This window comes from Mustelus asterias, chromosome 4, assembly GCF_964213995.1.
Source record: "Mustelus asterias chromosome 4, sMusAst1.hap1.1, whole genome shotgun sequence".
NCBI classification, from domain to species: domain Eukaryota; kingdom Metazoa; phylum Chordata; class Chondrichthyes; order Carcharhiniformes; family Triakidae; genus Mustelus; species Mustelus asterias.
The window spans coordinates 26868559-26883338 of NC_135804.1; the positions used below are offsets into that span (position 1 = coordinate 26868559).

General features: G+C 39.6%; 1 protein-coding gene across 2 annotated transcripts in view; it reads right to left on the reverse strand.

Moving 5' to 3' along the window:
- Nucleotides 1-14780, reverse strand: part of def8 (differentially expressed in FDCP 8 homolog) — a 36334-nt gene that overhangs the window by 11496 nt on the left and 10058 nt on the right. The window contains exons 2-10 of one of the 2 annotated variants that reach the window (XM_078210702.1): nt 14036-14113; nt 12864-12958; nt 11832-11981; nt 10861-11002; nt 7457-7621; nt 4639-4766; nt 2066-2179; nt 370-450; nt 35-175 (exon numbers count right to left, since the gene is read on the reverse strand). In XM_078210702.1, the coding sequence (XP_078066828.1) occupies nt 35-175; nt 370-450; nt 2066-2179; nt 4639-4766; nt 7457-7621; nt 10861-11002; nt 11832-11981; nt 12864-12958; nt 14036-14102 (1083 nt within the window). In that variant the 5' untranslated portion in view covers nt 14103-14113. Of the gene's footprint in view, nt 1-34; nt 176-369; nt 451-2065; nt 2180-4638; nt 4767-7456; nt 7622-10860; nt 11003-11831; nt 11982-12863; nt 12959-13984; nt 14114-14780 lie in introns of both variants that reach the window. The other variant, XM_078210701.1, reaches the window with a different exon arrangement.

Consider the following 14780-nt stretch of genomic DNA (forward strand, 5'->3'; position numbering starts at 1 on the left):
AAAGGGTTCTTTAACAGTAAAAGTCTGAATGTACCTCACAGTCCAGCTTGATGTGCTTTGCAAAGATGGTGTGGATTTCAGTTAAAGTGCAGCTGAGGCGCCCAGTGGCAATGTCAATTAAATCCTGTAAGGAATACATCTCATCATTTTCCACAAAGTGCTGGCGATCCTGTAACTGCAAACACAAACATTTAGACAAACACTGAATATTTCTTCCATAAAGGATGGATATAATGTATTTTTTCTTACAACCTCAATTTCAGAATAGCCAATTTGGACCAAAATGTTGATTTTGTTTTCCTATTTGAATCAATATTACAGCATACAACATCACCTATGGACATTGCTCTCGTGACAGAACAAACTAACCTGTAGCAGCAGCCTTGCCTCCATTGCCTCCTTACAGGTAATGAAATAGGGTTTCATTAGCAGGATGTCTTGTCGGAGTTTCTACAGGCAGAAACCAAACACGATGCATGTTAACTAAACAACCAATTTTTATAAGCGCCACACACCTTCAAGATATGTCACTAAAATTTTGAATAAGATCCAATTTTTAAAAACTGCACAATTGAAGTAAGTAAATAGAAACTAACTTAGTGGATAGTAGAACATGTTATCACAAACTAACTCTACTCAGTTTAACATTTCAGCCTGAAATACTCTGCTAAATGTTCAGGGCAGAGGACTCAAACAGGCTAAACTCTCAATCATTCCAAGCACAAGGGGAAAGATAGGTTCAAAGTTGCTTTCTTCACATGACATAAATTCTGGATGCTTAAAAAAAATCTCTACAGGTTAAATTCTGTAGCTACTTTAAAAATTCTAAAAGGAAGATTAACTTTTGTGGAAAGTCTTCAAGGACAGCATTGAAACAAAAGGGGCAATATTGATGCAAATGTAATAAGTCAAATCACTGTTTGTATTTACAGGGTCTGTAATTACAAACAGTTGATGTCATGTACATGGATTTTAGTAAGGCGTTTGATAAGGTCCCCCATGGTCGGCTTATGATGAAAGTGAGGAGGTGTGGGATAGAGGGAAAGCTGGCCGATTGGATAGGTAACTGGCTGTCTGATCGAAGACAGAGGGTGGTGGTCGATGGAAAATTTTCGGATTGGAGGCAGGTTGCTAGCGGAGTGCCACAGGGATCAGTGCTTGGTCCTCTGCTCTTTGTGATTTTTATTAATGACTTAGAGGAGGGGGCTGAAGGGTGGATCAGTAAATTTGCTGATGACACCAAGATTGGTGGAGTAGTGGATGAGGTGGAGGGCTGTTGTAGGCTGCAAAGAGACATAGATAGGATGCAAAGCTGGGCTGAAAAATGGCAAATGGAGTTTAACTCTGATAAATGTGAGGTGATTCATTTTGGTGGGACTAATTTAAATGTGATTACAGGGTCAAAGGTAGGGTTCTGAAGACTGTGGAGGAATAGAGAGATCTTGGGGTCCATATCCACAGATCTCTAAAGGTTGCCACTCAAGTGGATAGAGCTGTGAACAAGGGGGCATAACTACAGGGTTCGTGGTGGGAGATATAGGAAGGATATCAGAGGTAGGTTCTTTACGCAGAGAGTGGTTGGGGTGTGGAATGGACTGCCTGCAGTGATAGTGGAGTCAGATACTTTAGGAACATTTAAGCGGTTATTGGATAGGCACATGGAGCACACCAGGATGATAGGGAGTGGGATAGCTTGATCTTGGTTTCAGATAAAGCTCGGCACAACATCGTGGGCCGAAGGGCCTGTTCTGTGCTGTTCTATCTATGTTCTATGTACAGTTCTTCCTAACATTTTTTGATTTGATTTATTGTCACATGTATTAGCATACCATGAAAAGTATTGTTTTCTGTGCGCTATACAGACACAGCATGCTGTACATAGAGAAGGAAAGGAGACAGTGCAGAATGTGTTAAGAGTCATAGCTAGGGTGTAGAGAAGGATCAACTTAATATAAGGTGGCTCCATTCGTACATTATTTTCTAGTTAAAATCTTTATTAACATACAAAGCAGGCTTATTTGTTGCACATGTTCAGGTGTAAAGCGTACGCTGGATCTCGCCATACCCGAATTTCCACCAGTTCCTCCACATAGTTGAAGAGAAGTGGATTAATCGCTCTAAGTTTTAGTACTGGCCGGGAAATCATCAGTGTGAGGTACCTCATACTATAACGGCACACCTAATGGCAAGAAAACAAGGGGAGGAAAAGAGAATCAGGCAAAGGCCCATGTAGTACAACCTCAGGTAGCATCTGCAAGTGTCAAGTTTAAATGTATTCGCACTCTCTTCCAAGTAATGCATCAAAACATCCCACACTGGTCCCATTTTCTCACAGTTTACAAAATGTTGTCCAAGGTATGTTGTGGTCTTAATGCTACTATGATTTTCAACTAGACCTATCTTAAATTCATCAAAGATGATGGGCTGGATCTTCATCTCTCTGTCCAAGTCTAAATGGAGAAGTGCCATCCAAAGACATGGTGGGCGAGACCTGATTGGGGGATACCTGACCCCATGCCTGTTATTGGCAAGTTTTATCGGTGTGGGTCATCAGCATGTACACAGCACTCCCAACATCATTGACTGCATTGAGGGTTAGGCATTTCAGGCTGTGATTTTGAGAAGGTGGCTAGCTTCTGGAAGTAGTATGGTTAAAAGCAGCTTGTGAAGTTATGAAGCATGGGGGTGGGGCTCTGTTCTGTAACTGGGTTCCTTCTGACAAAGGTGTTGCCAACTTCATGTCATAATAAAATGCTAAAAGATAAGGTAGAGTCCCACTGTTTGCAGACATTACATTCCTGTGAAGCTGCACAATACAGTACATTGATAAAGATTTCAAAATTGGTCAGGCTGTACTTCAGCTCCCAGAATAATAATCATTTCACCAAAACAAAAGTACAGCATAGGCAAGAAGACAAGTTACTGTAACGCCTCAATGTCAGGAAACTCCTTCTCGCATGAATCAATACACTAACACTCAACACCAGCCAAACATCCTGGGGAAAGGGAGAGGGAGAAAAATATGGATGAATGAATATTGTTCACGCAATAGGCGATAGTGTACAAAGCGCACAGCGCAGGTAGGTGAAAATGCAAATAAGGAAGTCGCAAAACGTGGGACTTAACGGTATGTTTTTAATGTAGCAATTGATAACCGGGCTTTGTTCTTTAAAGGTAAGTGACCATTAAATTGACCAGTTCTGCAAAAGTGGAAAAGTTTTCAGATGCATTAGAGTACATTATCCACTTAATTAAATGTTCTTATACATTGTAGAATGTTGGCAGTTTTGACTATGTCAATTGACGTAATCTTTTCATTCAATGACAGCTCAGACATCTGTTTCCTTGCTTTAAAGTTTGAACATATAGTTGAGCTTTTTTTGGTGACTTTAAAGTTCTTCTGTATTAGGCTCAAGAGTTTTTGTTCACACAGTTGTGAATGTATGGCTGAGTTCTAAACTTAACTAATGGATTCAGCTCAGCAGGGGTTGTTTATGAACTGTCAGGAGGACTCTCAGCTTGCCTTAATAGCTTTATGGCAACTTAATAGGGTAGATTTTTTATTAAGTGGATTTTGAAGGAGTTTGTTTATTTTGACAGTTTCACAAGCATTTCCAGGACTTGCTTATAGCCTTACAGTGTTCAAGATTTCTGCAAATAGTGGACACTGGGCAAAGGTTGAAATGGGAGCAAGGTAAATAGGCAGCACAGTGGGACGGGGGGGGGGGGGGGGGGGGAGGTTTGGTACAGGGGAGATTTCAGGGATTACCATCATAACTCTAGCCCATGCAAGGGCCAGGATCACAAAGTTGGGAAATGGTCCGATTCACAGTGAAAATCGGGCCATATATTTTTATATTTGTTCATGGGATTAGGTGGATTGGTATATTGCACAAAGTTTTCTTACATACTGAAGATGGTAGCTCTTTTGTTTTGGAGAAAAGCACATCTTGACGAAGCTGCTTGTGCCACTTTAAATATCTGACCCCAACCAGGATGGATGAGCAAACAGGAGCCAGAATTATTATTGGTGATTGCCATCTAGCAATGAATATTTAAAAAAAGGTAGAAATAAGCAGTCATAGTGATGGTGTCGATTTGTGATTGAAGGCTAATTTCAGGGGCCTATGAAAAGTGATCTGCTGCAGTCTAAAACACAATAATTGTATTCACTTTGTTTTGCATACATAAAGAAATAGTGGATATGTGATTACGTGCCATGTAAGTTGCCGCGCACCAGGCTGAGCCCTGCAAACAATCTCAAGTTAATTACTTTAATAATCTGCAACAGTTTGACCTTGTTGCTGGTATACTGTGTACCTCTTCCAAAAACAAATACTCTTTATATACGGAATCATTGTTTCATTTCATACTTTTCCCACAATTTCAACAAGTTGTGTGGTGAGTAAAAGGAGAAAACCTGAAACCGATGCACGTGAATTCTACCTTGTAGGATCAAATGCTGCAAAAGACATGTTGCAAGATACATTTTTTTTGACTTGAAATGGCAACTCTGGTTAAGGCCAATATAATTTTCTAAGGGACTCGCTTGACTATTTTTCAGTTTCCATCTTCATATCTGTTACCACATTCGTCCCCCTCCCAAAACCAAAATGTTATCTCATCCATGGCACTCACTTTATGGGTTTCAAAGTCCCAGTTGTGTATGACACGTGCTGGGATGACTGCTGCATCATTCCAGTGGCAGCTGCTGCAGTAATATCGTCCTGTGTAGTCACACATGCGCGCTTCACTAGGCACGCCACCTGAAGTGTAAAATAAAAATTAAGGTGAAGAGAGTACAAGTGGAAGGCAGAAGGCTTTTTAAAAAAAATGTTCTGATATTACGATAATGAGGCTGGTTATGGAAATAGCATCACCTCACCCTTCTGACTGGAGAAATCCCATGCATCTTCAATCAGGTACACTACAAGATAATTTTTGCACTACATTTCTGGACTATATGAACACATATATGTAAATTTTACGTATGGGTATTGTTGTATATTTTGTGTTTGCATCACTATTGTAAATGCCATATTGAATATGTTGACATTACTGTAATTATCAATAAATTATGATGCAAGGTCAAGGTGGCTATAATGGGGAGAGGGAGAGTGGTGGGGGGGGGGGGGGGGGGGGGGGGGGAGCAAACACTGAATTCTCCATTCCTGCAGCAGTTGGTGACATGTTCCTATCTTCTTGCTTCTCCCAGTAAGGAACAGCACAGACTAGGGTGACAGCATATGGAACTTTATGCGAGATAGGGTGTGAGCATCTGCGGTCAGAAAAGCAAGATCCAGAAGACAACGGCACAGTGGGATGGATGTTCACTTCAGGTCATCTATTCCAGTATGGCTGGATCTTTGAAAAATTAAGAAAATGTAACCATCCCTTCGATAGTCTCAAGAATCTTATCACCTTTATGAACCCAATGTGTACTCATGCATTCGCACTAGCCTTCTGGTCAAAAGTCTCATGATATAATGAGTGGTGTAGGAAAGAAACAATTTCCAGAAGAGGATATTTGACTCCTTATGAATGGATTTTATCTTTATTGTATCCCAAGAATTGGTACCATTACTCTACCCTTTGTTAAAAAAATCTATTTATAAATAAATTGATGATTAGCTTTAGTTTGATAGTATGGTATTTACCCTCTTCATAATAGACAAGAGGTAGGTGATGGATGTTGATATGGTCTTCAATGCATTGTAATGTAACTAACTGGTAACGTTCCAGTAACATGCTGCTCCACTAACAGTATGCACATGGGTGCACATTTGTTAAGTGTTGGAAGAAAGTCTGAACTGCAATGCCTTACATTGACTAAAATCTACAAATAGCAACAATGTGCTAAAGGAATGCCAAGAAAATCACATCTTTCTTATGAGAAGATGTCTAAGGTCAAAGATTTACCATAGCAAAATAGAAATCAATTAACTTAATATTTCCTTGGTGAACTATTTAGACCCAAAATTTTGCAATCGTCATTGAAATGAAGGAGTTGAAACTGTGTGTGTGTGTGCATGTGTGCATATATGTGTGATGGCAAAATAGTTTAAGCTTATTTATTAGTGTCACAAGTAGGCTTACATTAACACTGCAATGAAGTTACTGTGAAAATCCCCTGGTTGCCACACCGTGGCGCCTATTCGGGTACACTGAGGGATAATTTACCATGGCCAATGCACCTAACCAGCACGTCTTTCGGACTGTGGGAGGAAACCGGAGCACCCAGAGGAAACCCACGCAGACACAGGGAGAATGTACAAACTCCACACAGACAGTGACCCAAGCTGGGAATCGTACCCGGATCCCTGGTGCTGTGAGGCAGCAGTGCTAACCACTGTGCCACCGTGCGACATCATTTTCTTAATTTTTCAAAGATCCAGCCATACTGGCAAAAGATGACCTAAAGTGAACATTCATCCCACTGAGCTATTGTCTTCTGGATCTTGCTGTTCTGACCGCAGATGCTCACACCCTATCTCACATAAAGCTATCACCAAAGTCTGAGCTGATCTTTACTGGGAACATGATGCTGGGAGGAGGTTGGTGTCCTTTAGGCCAACAGATTTGAAAAGATTTCTACATCTTTCCCAGTTTTTGTTGACTTCAGTGTGGAGACCCATTTTCCTTGGATAACTTTTTCAAAAATGTATTTTTCTGCACTAGTTTGATATTACAGCCCATTCAAATCTGAAGTGAAATTTTCCTTCAAAACATTTGTCTCTGGTAATTATCTAATGACAGCATCAATATTATATCTGGCCCAATGAATTAATAAAAATCTTCCTAGTTAAAATGGCAACTATAAACAAATCAACAAGAATTTTCATCTTCTGATTAGCTGACTATTCCAAAGCAGAATACATTTTTCAGATCTGTTTGGTCCAGACACCAAAAATGATTCAGAAAGATACATTTTAATTTAAAATAAACATTGTCTGAGTTGCTCCTCTGTCTTATTCAGTCTTCCATAGGCCAAAAAAAGCGTTAGCCTCTTCCAATCACATTCACTGGAGACTTTCTGCTTGGTGCAGATTCCCTTGTGTACTGCTAGTGTGATCCCAAGTTCTCCCAGCTGCTGTGATGGGATAATTTTTCATTTTGTTTTGAAAACAGTAAGGAGAATAAGTCTCCAAAATCCAGTCATAACACCTCAATATTGGTATGCAAAAATCCAACGAAGCTCTTCTAATCATCTGATTGTGCTGTCAGGACCTATTGTACCAAAATAAATGGAAAAGTACCAAAACCATACAGAAGACTCATTAAATACAGATCAAATTACTAGTATCTTCCATCATTGTTAATGAAACAAGCAATTAGATTTTGATGTAAACCTGCCCCATTCTTCATCTTTATCAGGAAAATATATATTGTTCATTTGAGGGATAACTTTGCACGACAATTGTTTAAGTTCCAAAACAAATTACAACAGTGTACCCACGTAGGGAGATTGGCTGACGACACTCTCCGCATCGATAATCTTGCCTGTCTAGTCCCACCTCAGGACAGATGTTGAGTTCGAATTCAGACTGGTGGCTGACCTTTGACCTTACGCAGGATTTGGTGATTTGGTTCAAACACTTACTGTGACACCGGTAGTAACAACCTGCCAACATGGAAACTAAGCTCAGTGAAAAGTGGTGACATGCAGCAGTAGAGATAAATCAATCACAGCTTCTCAGATTATTTTATTTACATTCCTGACAATGCATTCCTTTCTGTGCAAGGATGCTCTGTATCGGTACACTGACTTTACATGAGTGTACACAATACGTTTGAGTTAGTGTAGCAGGATTACTGAAACAAAGTTTCATTTTACTTCTTCTCAAGTTGGGTTAGTATCAAATTATATTACAACTAAATTATACTATTTATTAAAGTATCATCAGGACAGCGCTGAAGGAGGCCATTTGGCCCCTCCTGTCTGTGCAGGCCCCTTTGAGAAGAGCCAAGAGACAGCTCCACTCTCTTGCCCTCACAACCCTACAAAAAAATGTTAAAGTATCATCAGAGAATCTCTTTCAATTCAGTTTATAGCATTGTACCATTTACTAATCTTCTTTAGTTTGCAGTTAAAAGTACTGGACATCATTCAGTACGCAAATCAAACATGACTAGTTCTCTACCAGTCTTTGAACACACTTCAAAGCACAAGCAAGGAGGAACGTTACATGAATGATTAAGTATTTACTCAATTAAAACATTTTTCATTCAAAAACAGTCTATTGTATCACACTTCATTACAAGTTAGTACGGCAAAATTAGCTCGAGTTCTCATTTCACCCAGTGACATATTCCATCAATGAAGTATGTATGAACCAACTTTATTTAGTAACCAAAAAAGATTGTGATAAGAAAACCGAGCAATCAAATCAATCGTTCCATTCATTGAACAAAGAAAAAAGTTACTAAGTGCACCTAATAATTTCTTCAGCTTTTTGCTTCCTGTTTCTCTTCTTAAAATGACAGGAGTATATTAGCCAGCCGAAACACAACATAAAAAACATTTTCAAAAATAAAAGTTACGTGCAAAATGAGTTGATGCTAGAAATACCTTCTTGTGACAAGAAGTCTTAACAATTTTCTGAAGTCTGTTTACCCAATTATTGGGATTTTACTTCCTGTGGAGGAATAAGCGGAACTCCACCACTTTGCCTGCCATGGAATCGGAGCAGGCGAGGACCCGACAATGGAAATCTCCATTGACTTCGGGTGGGAATTTCTGGTCTTGCCCGAGCGAGGCTGCAAAAATCCCGCCCATTATGTCCAAGAGATGCATCAGATGTTTCCATCCCCCTTCTATGAGACTGCAATACTAGAGCACACCGTGTAGAAAAGGGAAAAATAGGAATTCCATTTTTTCAATTTTTTTGAAATATATCACAAAATCCCTACAGTGCAGAAGGAGGCCATTCAGCCCATTGGGTCTGCATCGACTCTCTAACAGAGCGTCCCACCCAGGTCCTATCCCTGTAACCCCACTTATTTACCCCGCTAATCCCCTGAACTACACATCTTGAGACACTAACATGGCCCATCCACTTAACCTACAAATCTTGGGACTGTGGGAGGAAACCGGAGTATCCGGCGGAAACCCACAGAGACACGGGGAGAATGCGCAAACTCCACACACACAGTCAACCAAGGCCAGAATTGAATTCGGGTCCCTGGCACTGAGAGACAGCAGTGTTAACTACTGTGCCACCCTATACATAGCTACAATACACTGAATAACTATTTCTAGTTAATGGTATTTTTGGCATAACGTTCTGTGTGCGTTGCTCAGGTGGGCCGATGATTATGTCAAGATCAGAGGGAGATCTTAGAGATTGTGATCAGAGCCAGACAGTCAATCAGGCCTGGACTATGGTGAATGAGCACATGCTACTGGCTACACAACCATGAGAAAAATTCTCTTGGTTGCTCTTCGAACTTTCTGAAAAGTGAGCAAAAACAAAGGCTTTGAGGACAAAAGCAGCAGCAATACGTCTTAAATATTAAGTCAATGACACAAAACAGGTAGGCATGGTGAATGTGTGACAATAATTGGATACAAAAACAGTTTTTTGTGTTTCATAGTACAGTTAAAAGCAATTCTGTAGAAAAAAAAATCATCATCGAAGACACTAACATCTTCCTGGACCACGGGTTTCATCTAATGTTTCCAAAAGCAGGCACGCAAACAACCAAAATCAAGGTTACAAAGGTTAAACATTCTGGACTTGGCCAAGGGGAGACCATAGTCTCTACCCATCTGTTCAGAGGAACAACATGCTTTTTGGTACTGCTGGCTGCTATTGCCCTTCCAGCACATCAGGGCAGGTCTAAGGTTGGACTGCTAAAGCTGTAGTAACAATGCACCTTGTAAACAGCATTTCTTTTCACGAGAGCCTTTATAATTACTGATCTGATGGGTCCAAAAGGCTGGATTGAGCACAAATTCTGTGTCCCCCAAATACCACTATTACACACTCTGGTAACACAAGTTAGCGATGGAAATATAAAAAAGCTTTGCATTTTTCGCAAACAATGGGCCACTTTTCAGCAAAGATAAAATAATGCTGAACAGAAGCAAGATAAGGGACACTCACAATAGCAGCACTTTTCACAGAATACCACAAGGTTTTTCTCCTAATAGTTAACATTGTGTCATGGTCTCAAGGACTCCTGCTGAGCCAGTCTCAGTCTATTCTACGCAAAAAGAGGGAGGATGGTTATAAAATAACTCATTTAGGCCTAGTCCTGGCATTATAATTGAGTATTTGGCTGAAATGCATCTTAAAAGTGGCAGTATATTAATATGCTTTATATATTGTCATGTAATAAATTATGTAGAATGCATAAAACATGACAAAGTTAAACACCTTCTGCAATGGACCCTGTAGATGTGTAAATTTGCCTTTTAAAAAAAGCCTACAAGGCTTTTCAATTTTTTAGACCAACAACTGCAATAAGTCACTTGTATGAAGATTCAAATGCATAATCCAAACAAAACTTTAAACCCCAAATTCACAATTGCTGATTCTATGAAATTTAACACTTTAAAATTTAACCTATATTATGCTGCTAAATAAAGAAAATTACAGACTTAATTGGGTCAATTCCTCCTGCTGAACATACAAGCCTCTGTATAAAAACCTCTACAGTAGCTCTAATATACATTGTTATTAATATACATCTATATCTATATTTTATTAAAATGAATTATTCCAAAGTGGGCATTCAAAAATACATGATAATTGGGATTTTTAAAAATTCATTCGTGGAAATGTTTACTTGCAGATTTTATCCTAAATAGATTTTGGCCACAGCAAATGTGAACTGGGGTAAACACCAAGTATTCACCTGTGCAGGTATACCAGGTTTGAAGCAAGCCCCATATAATGGTGCTGCACTTGTCACAAAACTGTTTGACACTTTTGCTTTTCTCCTTGTAGAACCGATGTTCGAGCAAAATTCGAATGTTTGGCTCATCCTCATCAGGATCCTATAAAAAAAGGCAGCACAAATAAAATGGTCAACATCTACTTAACGATGATATTTTTACATTAAGCTTACTGCAGAATTTCTATGCAATAATCAGAGTTTCTCACTAACTTCAATGATTCTATAAACTTTCCAGCCCTTATTATATTACTGTGGTGGGATTTGAACCTACATCCCCAGAGCATTAACCTGGGCCACTGCATTACTAGTCCAGTGACATTGCCACTCTGCCACTGCATTCCCCATTAGATTTCTGTCTACTCTGTAAAGCCCCTTCAGAATTCTATAGGATTCAGTGAGGTCAATGCTCATTTTTCTAAATTATAGACCCAATTTACTCAGCCTATCGTAGGACAATCCACCTAATCATATTACCTCTCCTCATATTTCCTACCAAAATGAATCATGTCTCACATTTCTGCATTAAACTTCATTTGTCACATCTTCTCATTTCATTAGTCTGACACCATCTTGCAGAAATTTATTACCAGCTTTCTCTTCGTTTGGTATATTGTCTCAATGCCTCGGAGCGTTTCCCTGGCACATTAAGGTTGACTGGCTTGTGGTTATGATCCCCAATATACTTGGTTAAACAGCTCATTCCAAGCCTTTGTCAATGTTACTTGGCAAGACCTGTTTAAGAGCACTTTCTCTCCTTACCATTGAAATAGCTATTAGGATCTTTTGATGTTCCCCTCTCGACTGCAAATGGTATCACATCTTGCTCCCTTTATTGTCCATCAGATTACTCCACTTTTCACATCATTTTGTAGCTTACTCTCCCCTCAATTATGGTATTTGTAAAAATGTTTACACTGTACATTTCAAACCTTCAGTTCTTGTAGCTTAAGCCGGAGATGAATAAGTTTAACAACGGCGTCTTTCTGCTTCTCGGAATGTTCCGGCAAATCTAATATAACTTGTTTCACCTCATCGATTGCATGCTTCAGATTCTCAATGTCTAATGCCACAAATGATCCCTGCATAATAAAAACACGGAAAGCAAACAGTCAAGGTGAAGAACATGAGATTCTTCACATGCTTACACATCAAGAGTGAAACAGGAAAAGAGGCCAGCACCAAAACCTAAGAGGACATGGAATCGTTCCAGCACAGACACAGGCCTTTCAGCCGTTGCGTCTATGCTGGCTCTCTACAAGAGCAACTTACCGAATGCCAATTCCCCATCTTTTTCCCATGGCCTACAATTTTCTCCTGTACTGTAATGATCCAATTCCCTTTGGAAAACGACAACTGATGTGCCTCCACTGCATTTTCAGGCAGTGCATTCCAGATCCCGAACCACTTGCTGCGTAAAACAGCTTTTCTTCATGTTGCCATTGCTTCTTTGGTCAATCACCTTAACTCCATGTCCTCTGCATTTACATTTCCGACCACTGACAAGATACAATGAGATACAGGGCTGATTCCTCTCCTGGTGCTGACTGGGAGTAATTAGCATGGAGTGTGCTGGATGTGCACTCACCAACACCTGGACTGACTGTTTCTCTTTTTGTTCTAAGTTTAATATTTGTTGAACAGTAAAGAATTCACGCTCAGAAAATGGAGTCATCATAAAGCACAACATAAACAATCTTAATCCTACTTCAAACAGCATTCCGCAGAAGGTTACGATACAGAACATAAGGAGCAACATTCTAGGTAGATGAATCTATACAAGGACCAAACTCAACTCTCTGACATCAGACTTGGGCTGAAGAGCATAAGAATAGTTTTGAAAAAAGGATATTTCAGCTCAATTCCTGGTGAAAACTGGAGAATTAGGTACTTATCTTTAAGTATGTACTAAAAAAATATAAATATCTCACTTATCTGCATTTAAATAAAAAGTCAATACTTGCCACGGGTTTGGAGAAATGATCCTCAGCCAGGCCAAGATCCATCATTCGGTCTGTATGTGCATTGACCTCCCTATACAAAGAGTCTGTGTATAGTCCTACAATAGGAAAAATGGTATTTGTTAATGGAAATTTGAGCTACTGAAAGGAAAAATTATCTAGAAATACACAGAAGTATATCCAGGAATGTTGTGCAAATACTATTATAACCAACACCCAGGTAGGAGATATTCTCCAGCCAGCTTTATGCAAATTTCACTGAAGATGATCAGCTGCAGAAATGCCTGATTCATCTTTAAATCCTTGGTGTTTTTAAAACATATCCACACAAATGCTTAGAAAGAAAATTCCAAACTCAACTCATACCTTATATTTTAAATTCATCTAACTCAACTGTCAAGTTTAAAACAAAGAAAGTTGACTTCTGTATAACAGCTTTTGTTCACTAGATATGCCTTACGTAATTTCCTGTTGTACCTCCCATCTTTCATGGAGTCACAAGACTGGTTATTTCAGCTGTAGCTTTCCCTTTCAGCAGTCACATGGCTCTTCCCCACATTGCGTGCAACGGGTCCAATTGACATCGAAAGTGAAATACTTTGTCGAGGCATGAAGATTGCACAATCTAATGTTTAATTTGACCATAATCCAACTTTACATTTTAAGAAGTGATTTCAAGTTTTATTTCTTCCTATATTCAGCAGCAACCCCCCCCCCTCGCTCTCAGCTCCCCAAACAGCGATTCAAATTGGGTTACGGCGCTATCAATCTCAGCAGGCCTCCGGGGTTCCATCCTTGTAATCACCCTTTCTTGTCTTCATCTCTAACACCAACCTCTGCATTCGTCAGATCACCTGAAGAAGTTGGTTGACCTCAGCTGAGTTAATGATGGAGCCAGGGCAAGCCAGGACCTTTAGGGAGTGACAGAACAAATGAATATGGAACACCTTTTGCCTTGACTCTAATTTTCAATCATTTCTTCTCTAACCCTTGAGAAATGCTAGTCCTGGATCAGTGTACATAGCACTCTGAGTCAATGAATAATACAAGTTAGAAAAAGACAAGAGAATTGAATACTAGACTGTTTCCAATGACACTACAATCTAGATTGACACTATCCTGACCTTTTACTGGCAGGTCACTCTCTTCCTCACTGCCTTTCTCCACCTTTTCACCTGGGTCTTTATTGAAGGGATTGAGATGACCTTGTCGAAATCGTGCCAGTTTTTCATCGTATTCCATGTCAGTCTGACCTGAGGAGGTAGAATAATTTGAAAATACTACATATTATCTTGAAGTGAATTTTCCTTCGATATTTAATCCCTCAGCTAGTAAGCGAAATATGAATTAATTTGAGCAGAAATTAGAAATTATCGCAGGAGAAATTAGGTACTTATTTACCGTGGTGTCGGACCAGAATTTATTCAAGGGGCGACCATGTACATTTGAGCTGTCAGCAGAATTACCAAATTAGGATTCAAATGCAGTTTGGTACAAACAAGAGCCGTGAGAAAAGGATTGGCTGTCTGAACCACAACTGTAGACCTTACTGTCTTTGTGGTTAGATTGTCATGAAGACTTGTTCATTGATCACGAACACTCGCTCAACACAGTAAGTGATAGAATAATCTCAGGTTCTTTATAGTAAAAAAACGGCAATTTCTGAATAAAAGTCCCATCTTTTTAAAAGAAAAGTCTTATACAGTAGATAATTCCCCAGCCATGTCAGCTGTTCCCCGAACCTACAAATGTCTTTTACCAACTGACCACCATTAAATCACTGATTTTTGTCAGTGTTTCCTTATGGCCCAAAAATCAGGAACTGAGGTGTGGCTATGAATCCATCTCTTGTCATTCCAAGGCATGGAGTGCTGCAACATCTATTCTACCCCCCAAGTTCAAAAAGCAAAGTCTGCTGCA